At 38.1% G+C, this 10,426-nt stretch overlaps 1 protein-coding gene across 1 annotated transcript in view; it reads right to left on the bottom strand.

The window, feature by feature from the left end:
- The window catches only part of myo1b (myosin IB), a 79,094-nt gene extending 70,813 nt beyond the window's left edge, over positions 1-8,281 (bottom strand). Inside the window, 2 exon segments of the mRNA XM_016230942.1 lie at positions 4,738-4,853; positions 8,143-8,281. Coding sequence (XP_016086428.1) covers positions 4,738-4,853; positions 8,143-8,268 — 242 coding nt within the window. The 5' untranslated portion in view covers positions 8,269-8,281.
- Positions 8,282-10,426: the final 2,145 nt, after the last annotated feature.

The raw sequence follows: 10,426 nt of genomic DNA, 5'->3' as shown, positions 1-10,426 counted from the left end.
ACAATCTACTAGATACAGACTACTTCATTATAAAGAAAAATAAAATAAACAATATGAAAAAATATAGGCCTATGTATATTTATAATCTATGACAAAAATTAATCAAACTAGGTTAGTGGATAATTCGGCAGCAAAAGTTATTCTAGAAAAATCAGTGCACAATCAATTTTAGAAATCCAAACATTTAGTGAAAAAAATATGTTTTGTGGGGAACAAATAAAAGTGTTGCACTAAATATGGTAAAATGTTACAAATTGCTATTTGTATTATTATAAAATCCATTCATTAAAAACATTCATATATATGTTTAAGTATATACTATAAAATTAAAATACATTTCTTTTGAATGTATAGCATATTTTTTAATAAGGCAACAACATATGATAGATACAATAGGACAAAACAAATACATTGCAGCACGAACTGTTTTTATGCAGTCTTAGAGCACGAAGCGCTTACAATGTGCACATCCGGTGTGCAGAATGATGCGCACATTGCAAGCGCTTCGTGTTAAAAACTGCAAAGCACAAAGGGAAGAGAAATTGATGCGTAGTGTATTATATCTGTGCAACAGTTATTGAGCCTTTCTTTTAACAGTTTTAAATTTCAGTTACTGTGCACGTTAAAAACTATTTATAGTCTTTTCTACGCCCGTGTTTTGTTCTCACAGACACCCGGTAGCAAGTAACAAAACAACATTAAACTCCGGCAAGAAGATAAAGTAATTTTTGCAAAATCATAGACATGTATTTACAAATCAAGTATAACGGGAACACAGAATGATCTTGGAGAGAGCTTTACCGAGTTGACTGCTGTAACCGAACGTGACCAGGGTTTAAAGGCTGAACGAATGACTGACAGCCACAGCGGAGAAAAGAGTTTGTGTGAACTTTAATGTAAGGACTTAAATATTCATATGTAGCTCACATTAAGCTATTGTATGGCTTCAGAAGAAGTAACACAGAATAATTCGCACAATCGAAAAAAAAAAAAAAATCTCGGATTTGAATCGGCCCTCTCTGACTGATACCCGATCCGAGAAAAATGGCACTATCGGAGCCGATACCCGATATGAATATCGGATCGGCGCATCCCTAAAAAAAAAAGCGCTACACTGACATTTCTGTGAACATTTTTGAGTGACGACAGATGAGTCAAGGGAATCGAATTTGAGTGACGACAAATGAATCGTATTATAAAGTGCAATAAGTTAATATTCTTATACTTGCAAGGCAGAAAACAAGGAAGGATGACAGAAATAGTTTAAGTGAATTCCTATATTAATGTTGTATTCACAAAGTTGTTTAAATTTTGTAACCAACAAAATCCTCACAAATTTAGAATTCACAATATGGAAAAATCATAACCCAACCCAAATATGAAGTGAATTAACAAAAACTCCATAAAGTTGGATTTCACAAACTAATATCTTGCCATTCTAAGTTCAGCTCCTTTCTTTTCTCTGAGCCGTCAGATTGTCCTGATAATTAAACCTCTTGAGAGAGCACAGCTCTCGTTAGGATATAGAGGCAAACAGCAAATGTTTGTCACCTCCAGTGAGCGTCTTCATACACACCACCATTTGCGGTGATTTGTGATCATGGTGGTCTCAGCCACTTTATTGTCTCCATGGCTTTGACCACCTCTGAAGCTCATCTGCCAGTTGCAACAAACCCCTAATGTTAAGAAAACTCAATTATAACACCTCTACAATTGATTGGTTAACTTTATTTTTAGAGGTTTATTGCAATTGGACACAGGTCTGTTAAAAGCAGGTGGGCATAAAAGCTCTCAACATCTGCACACTCTAGACTCGTCCTGTCTTTAATAGAAACCAAAAACACACTGTAGTATTACACGAGTCAAAAACAGCAATAATAATGTAGTCTTAATGCAGGGGAGTCACTGCATGGCTCTGTCGAGGTGATGTATAATTTATGGATAGCTTGAAAATCTTAAGTCAGACATGTGGATGGGTGCTTAGCAGAATAAGCTAACTTTGCAGCTATTTATAATTACTGCTCTACTTAAAGCACCTATGCTAACGCCATACAAATGCCAACCAGACTGACATCATATCAGTTTTTATGAATTTGTAAGCTTGGACCACCAGAAACTGAATTAAACCACCTAACAGATTTGTAGTTTGTTTAAGCGGACATGACATTGGCCCAACCAATGGAATTTTGAATGGACTTGTTTTTACAAGTATTGTTCAAGCTTGGTGACACTAGTGGAAGAGAAAGTACACACTTCAATTTGAATATCAGATCTTTGGTGCCCGAGTTAACAGAATGACCCTTCAAGGTGCCAAATCTGAACTTGCCCTTGGAAAAGACCATCCCTTTTCACCCCTTTGAACTCTATGACAACCAGCGATTACTTTGAGCTTGTAGTGTAATTGGCTTGTTTCTGCAGGTTTGGATGAAGAATTTACATAACCCAGTGGATGTGAGGTACAATCGTATCATATGCAGTCTCATTGTAGAGCAAGCACACTCAAAACTGCCAATATAAACCCCAAAGTTCACGAGCATGTGTTAAAATCGATAAGGGTTGCATGACCTCGCCATGGATAGGAAAAGATGATTAGGGAAGGACAACTTCCAAACCCTGTCAACGTCTCATTTTACAAAAGATCTACCACACAAAAGCCTAAGCAGATGGTCTGACTTGGAGATTAAGATCAAATTATGGAGTCTTTTACAAAGACCTCACTTAAAAAAAGAACCTCACAGTCTTTAAGGAGGACCTAATTAAAAGAGACCTTAAATCAGAGCCTCTCATCAAAGATGAGAAAAAGTCTTAGGCCTAAACATATACTACGCAAGAGTGTCTAGTCCTGCTTCTGGAGGGCTAATGGCCTATTAAGTTTAGTTCCAACTTGCCAACATACTTGCCTGTAAGTTTCTAGATCTGTATATCAAAGTGCCTTTTTACCCTCATTTACTATTTCCTACATTACTACAATATAGTGCAATGAAGGAGTGAATGAAAACCAGTGAGCAATTTCACACCTCGAGCCCACCAGAAGTGCTGTGAAACACCATCTTCTAGCTAGATGTGGAAATTAATTTGGCGCAGCGCTCACGGTATTTGGATATTCTAGTGGCTAGCCGTTGAGTGTACATCGGTTATACTATTGACGTGCATTATGGGATTTAATGAGTGCATTTAATAATGTCCACTATGGTATCGGACAACGGCAAATGGCCGTCACCTCAAATAGTGCATTATGTAAATGTATAAGGGGCATACACAGCCTAGTATTCCGGAAGACTTTGATTAGTTGCATCTGGTGTATTTAATTAGGATTAGAGCAAAACTGTGCAGGACAGTTGCCCTCCAGGAGCAGGATTGGACACCCCTGGACTATGCAATTATGTGTACGTGCTTCAACTCATTTTTAAACATTGTGATGTTCTGAAATATGCTTGTATGACGTTCATCCAAATGCAAAATTGAGCACTCATGAGCAAAGATGGCTGATTTCAAATTGCATTGGAAGTCCTGCGCCAGCTGAGAGACTGTAATTGAGATCGATGAGAATGCTAACGCATAGCTTCCTTCAAGTATTACTTTTATACCTTTAAGCCACAAGCCGGGTTTTATGAGTATAGGCTCTTCCAATATTTCTGAAAATGATAAAACAAGCACAGACTTGGCTAAAACGTACCCAAAAGCTTGACAGCAGTTTGAGCACAGATGCTCTGGGCCATTTCGCTACTTCCCCTGATGTAGGTGATGATTATAAATACTATTCAGCAGTTTGTGCTGTTAACAGAACCGGTTACGGCCCATTGTCCCAGGACGCCGAAATGTACGAGCCCGGGAGGCCAGTAAACCCAGAGCCATCTAAGAGATCTGCTTCTCAGGCATGACAGGAAAAGCAGCTGCCTTGGAATGAGCTCCGAGCCTGGCTTCAGATCAGAGGAGCATCGACCCTGACATCACTGTAACAGTGCTTAGACTAAAACATATGAACATGGAAGGGTCCAAGACTGAAGGAGTGCTTGCATACCAGAGCAAATATTCACTTAAAGCAAATCAAATGAACAGGATAGGCCCAGAAGCAAAGAAGAGATCAATTTAGAAACATGAGAACAAACTATGAACCTGTAGGCGAAAGAATCAAAAAGATACCAAAAAAAAAAAACTTAGGGGAAAAAAATACAGCTGTACACAGCTGTTTATTTGAACTTCTCGTTTTCCAAGGGAGAGAGTATAGAACGAGTTAAAAGTGTATTGCTACAGTCATCCCATTCTCAATGGCTCTTTCATTAGAGCTGGGTTTTGAGAGTTAGATCAGGCCATGGTGTTTTTCAGAGGGTAAGTGTGCGTCTGCCGATCAAACAAAGCAGACTGCTTTGTTTTGATTTGGCAGTCCGGTCAGGCGGCTGGCAGCCCTCTAGAGAGACAGATGGTCATTAGTTGGAGCAGGACAGGACAGTGAGCTACCCCCTCCCCCGAGAGGGCTGGACATCACGTCTCAGAGGTCGAGTAGATAGAGCATACTGTGTTTATGCACACCTTCTCTGCAAACATGACACCACTGGGGGACCTTCAAAATTAGTATTGATTTAAAAAAAAAAAAAAGCTGCATGCCTTTTTTAACCCTGTACATACATGTCTGCAACTTTTTTTACAACTTTGTGCACAGCCGAACAGGAAGTCTAGGAATAAACTAGACAGTGACTTTTTTTGTATAGTGCTTTCAGATAAGCTTTTTAAACTCACATGTGTGGACTGAGCTCATAGAAGTTCCTGTTGCGATACTCCTCCACCTTTTCTGCTGTGTAGATGGGCAGGGACTTGTAGGGGTTCATTGAGATCACCACACTGCCAATGTATGTCTGTGGAGGAGAGCGAAAGAAGCAATGAACCACCGATCAACACACAAGAAAACACATGAAATGAGATAGGCCTATATAACCAGTCATATATTCGGTCTACAGCAGTGGTTCCCAATCCTGGTCCTGGAGAAACCCAACACTGCACCTTTTAGATGTCCCTAATCAAACACACCTGATTCAACTCATCAGCTCATTAGTAAAGACTCCAAGACCTCAAATCTGTGTGTCAAATAAGAGAGACATCAAAAATGTGCAGTGTTGGTGGTTCTACAGGACCAGGGTTGGGAACAACTGGTCTACAGTAGAGGTGATACTGAGCATACAAGCAAAATCTGGTACCCAAGTGTTGACATGGCAGACTGTATATGCATCACCAAGTCAGTCACTATGAAAAGAATGGCGTGTTCCTATCATGAAAATGATGATAATTGTGAAATTTCACTTGTACTGGTATCGAGACATCCCTAAAGGACACTGCACTGTATTCATACTGGTCAAATCTAGTTCATGATCCCCTGCTGCGAGGTACAGACATCAAGCACATTCTCTGCCTCATTCTGTTGTAGGAATAAGGTGGCAGCAGTATAGGGGAGTAGAGCTACAATATGCCTCCCTCTGCACAATCCAGATGGGAATTCCTGGGTATTGTTCAGACAGGCGGGGGGCCCGCAAGGAACCGAACAAGAGAGCACAAACAAAAATGTTCAGAATCCCAGGAAGCATCAACAACATAGGGTGGTCAAAAGTGGCCAGCGAGAGCAACAGTGTCTAAAGTAGTCAGTTTCAGACGACTTAAACACACCGAATAATTTATTCCAGCTTCTCTTACTTTTCAAATCTTTCTGCCACCAATTTTCAACCTATGACATTAAAAGCTAATCTATCTCAATGTCTCAGGGACTTCAGAACAATGACTAATTCTTGCAGTCGCCTTCTACCTTTCCTTACGGTGCGTGTTGCATAAGGCTTGTTGCCGGAGAATCTGGCCTCACCCATGGCAACACAGCCCACAACCTATTGTCAAGTGTTCACAAGAGGCATAACGAATCCCTTAGAAGTAGAAAACAAATGTAATTGGACAGATGAAATGAAAATTTGAGAAAAAAATACCAATAAAAGCGCAGGCATCACACAGGACATTTGCTAGAAGTCAACAACTGAATTTATCTTAAAAGTTTTTGAACCAATGGCTTGATTCTTCTTTCACACAAACAGAAGAGATCTGGTATTTGTTCATTCAATGAAGAATATGGAATCCTCCCATTCCCAGATGGACTTAAATACTGTTCACAATGATGACATCTGGGCACTAGAGATGTGATGACTATGGGTGCATTAGAGCAGGACTAGGTCTGTGTAAATAATTCAATTGGCCCTTAAATGCATCTAAATGAGAGCTGGTGGACCTACATTTTGGAAGAACAGGCAACCGTGGATCAATAAAGAGCATCACTAAAAGAGTAAGCTACACAATCACATCTGTTCCTTACTACTAAATGTGCAAATACACACACAAACACATTTGTTCTTTCGTGCAGTCAATAATAATGAGCAAAGTTTAAAGATAGCAATAAATACAAGGACCTTTGTTTCATAATTCTACAGCTCTTCTGAAAATGGAACCCATTGTAACTGTTTTTGACAGAGCATTGATGAGATAAGCAGATCATTCTCTGTGATATTCATTGTAAAGTTTGATATGATGGACTGTGATGTAAGCGTCTTGGCATTTAAATAGATGATACTGAGGGTGGAGACGTTCCTAGAATATTCTCCATGAACCGCTTTTAAATAGAAGCTTTAAGTATAAATAGTTATAGGAATAGTTCAGTAGTATTTCCCCACTTTCATGTCATTCCAAACTTATTTTGTTATGTTGAACACAAAAGGAGAGGTTCTGATGAATCTTCACCCAGTTGCCGTTTTGTCCTTTTAGGAGCTCCGTGAACTGTCATAATAAGGACAGGTCTGCTTTTGGCAGAAAAAAATGTGAGTGAATAAATAATGATATAATTTATGGTTGGTACACTTATTTTTCTTACTAACAAGAAAAATAAGTGACCAGTTTGCACAAAGTGCAATGAACATATAAATATACTGTGGTCAACATAATGTTGCTCTTGTCAACATCGTTCTGTTCAATTTGGGGATTCGCATTAAATTCAAGGCTAGAGTTTGAATTACAAACTTGCAGCTACTGGACATTGAGGGATGTGGGTAGTTAAACTCTTAATTACACACTAAACACACTTACAACCTGTTTGTGACAAACTATATGATTTTAGACTTTTATTACTGGTCAGATTATAGCTCTGCACAATATAAATAAACATTTTTAAGGGTCCATTTTAATGGTGCCACACAAAATGTAAATCAGCCATTAGAATGGGTCATTAAACCTTGATATTTCCTGATACTGAATGCAAATCGTAAATCTGAACATGCTAGAGTTTTCTTTCAATTTCAGCAGGGGAAAAAAAAACTTTGTTTAATGAAAATGAAGCCTATTTTTAAGTACTAAAGTAATAAAAAGTCAGTTATATTGTCAAGAGTGTAGCCATGTATGAAGCACAGATCACACACAAGTCACTTTCTAACTAAGCAGCTTTCTGTTGGTCATCACAGCGAATTTGTGTGACTAACTTGTGAAATATGCGTGGTGAAAGCTTTCGCCCTCACTCGACATTCTAGATTAGGTGACTGTATCTTAAGTGTGAAGTAATTTCTGCAGCAGTAGTGTCATTAAATTGTGTTGCAAACATAACTGACTGTTTTCACACAGGTTTCCTGAACACTCACCATGTCTGCTATTGGTTGAACAACAGATAGCCAATTGAATTGAGGCGATTTTGCTTTGATTTTGACAAACAAAACAATGTTTTAATAGTGCAACTGTGCTCGTTCATGCTCCAAGAAAGGTAGAAAATCTTCAATTCTCCTTGATATCCATTCACTTTTGCATATTCTGATTCATTAAACAACTATTTACACATCAAATGGACCCATTTCATAGGCTGGTTTGGTATGCGACAGCTTTCAAAACCCAGCCCAAAATGAATGGGAAAGACATGAGAACAGGGACAGAACAATGAGAGTGCTATGATTTACACTGTGCTCCTCTCTACACTCCCATTTATCATTTAGTGGGAACACACTCAAACTAAACTTAGATACTCTTGATGTGATGTGACTGTCTGGAGTAGTGAAAGCCTAAAATAAGACGACGACCAAGAAAAGGAAACAGCAACTGTTGCATGATGTTTTCAGCATAAGTATAAGCATTACTTACATAGATTTCGTTGTGATCGAATCGCTTCTTTAGATTCTCAATGAAGGTGTCTTCTGATAGGGGCTCAATGAGGACCATATCGCCCACCCCTATCATATTGTCGAGAAGTGATGTCTTCACCTCCATTTTGGACAACACCCCCTACAGAGAAAGCAAGACAATCACATATCACAATCACAAAGTTCTGTAGGCATTGACTAAGATATGTATCTAGGTCAATGGGTTAATGTGTGTGTGTGTGTTTATTAATTCATACAAAATACATTAAAAATGTAATTCATACTGACAATGGCTTGAATACAACTCTTCGATGAAAAACGTTTTCAATTTTTGAATTCAAATTAATTTAGATATTTCTGTGCGGAGCAGGATTATTATTGTTAACTAAAACCATGCATTCATAAATAAATAAATAAATAAATACAAATTATATGAAATAAAGTAATAACAAATAAACATTTTAATTCAGAAACATTTCTCATTTGTTATTTTAAGCCGAGGTACTAAAATAAACTTAAAAACGGTATGTAAAAAAAATATATTTACAATTACACACAAAAACAAACAACTAAAAATAAAAACTTTAAATAAATATTGAATGAAAATATAAAATATAAAAAAATTAAAGAATAACAATAAGGACTTTAGGCATAATCTTTTATTATTGCCAATTTGTTTCTGAAAACAAACAGTAAAGAAGATTTGATGGTGTTATGTGAAAAACATTTGTCTGGCATAAATTGCAAGCTTAATTATTCATGTCATAAGCTTATTCTTGGTTACACCACATAAAAAAAAATGCAAAAACAACATTAATTAAAGCATGATGTTTCTAAGAATTTAGCACATTATTTTTCAATTGAGTTTTTAAAGCCCTTCTCAGCTTTTTAAGACTCAAGTCCCTTCTTGGTCATAGACCCATCTATCCCACAATTATGTGCACTGTCCTTCTACAGTGCATTAATGCTGATGTCTGTTCATATGAAACCTCATCATCAGCTTCTTGCACTTCTAAACTAAAATAATGCAAATAAATTCTGAAGTATTTGCAGAGCAGCACTTGACTGGACCGGCATGTTCAGTTCTGTTCAGGACACTACGGACACAAGATACTCCACTGGGAATTATGTAACGGAAGACCCTTGTACCAGCTGATGACCCATAGATACTCCCAAGATGTTTATGGAGTCAGTCATCAAAATTTAGCTACTTTCTCACTAAACAAAGTGGATGGCATAAATAAACTTTATGTAAATGTTTACTTTAAGCAAACCCATCACTGAATCGTGATTTCACAGTTAACAGCTAAACAGTAAAACTGCTAGGGGTGGCAATTTTTCCCTTATCTGGTCACTAATCCAGGTGCCAGTTGCATTCAGGGCCTTCATATGAGGCTTTACTGAGCCCATAAACCCCCTATGCAACGTTCAAACAAATGGGCAATGGCAAAGTGTAGTGCTCAGCATAAAGCTGCTCCAATAACAGCCCACATTTTCACTCCCAGCTCACCCGGCGTAAAGAAACAAAGCTCCCAGCATCGCCATTTGTAGACAAAACACAAACATAGGCAAAGAAAGAAGTCCTAAAAAAGGGGTAGATAGTATAGCTCATTGTGGTTTGTTGATAGCATAAACACGTGTCATTTGTGTGCATGACTAAAAAAAAGTTTAAAGGGGTCATATGATGCGATTTAAAATTTTCCTTTCTCTTTGGAGTGTTACAAGCTCTTGGTGCATAAAGAAGATCTGTAAAGTTGCAAAGACTAAAGTCTCAAATCCAAAGAGATGTTATTTATAAAAGTTAAGAGTTAACCACGCCTACCTAAAACGGCTCGTTCTAACACGCCCCCAGATGTCTACGTAACGATATGGGAAGATTTGCATAACGCCGCCCAAATGTTCACGCAAAGAAAGGCGGCATAACTTTTATTCTCGCTGTAGTATTGTTGTTGCCGCCACCACCATGTCGTGAAGACGTTGTGTGCTTTGTTGTGAAAGCGAAACTACTTTGTTTGGTCTTCTAAAAGAGGACGATATCCTCTTCTTCATGCCTGGAGCTGATCTATGCTGGTCGCTGAGGAAATACAACAACTTAGTGCTGTGGATCGCCGGATCGGCTTTCACCGTGGACGAAGCGGAGTCCAGCCTATGTGGAAAATAATGTTGTTTTTTTTTACTTTAAACCGGATAAACACATTTCAATACACCAAATAATGTTCTTTTTAGCAACATCATATGACCCCTTTAATGTAAATGAAGATTAAGAGGTGAAAGCTAATGGCAGA

This window comes from Sinocyclocheilus grahami, unplaced genomic scaffold, assembly GCF_001515645.1.
Source record: "Sinocyclocheilus grahami isolate Dianchi unplaced genomic scaffold, SAMN03320097.WGS_v1.1 scaffold380.1, whole genome shotgun sequence".
Lineage (NCBI taxonomy): Eukaryota > Metazoa > Chordata > Actinopteri > Cypriniformes > Cyprinidae > Sinocyclocheilus > Sinocyclocheilus grahami.
Note: the sequence above shows the minus strand (reverse complement) of the source record. Positions and strands in the feature narration are given on the sequence as shown.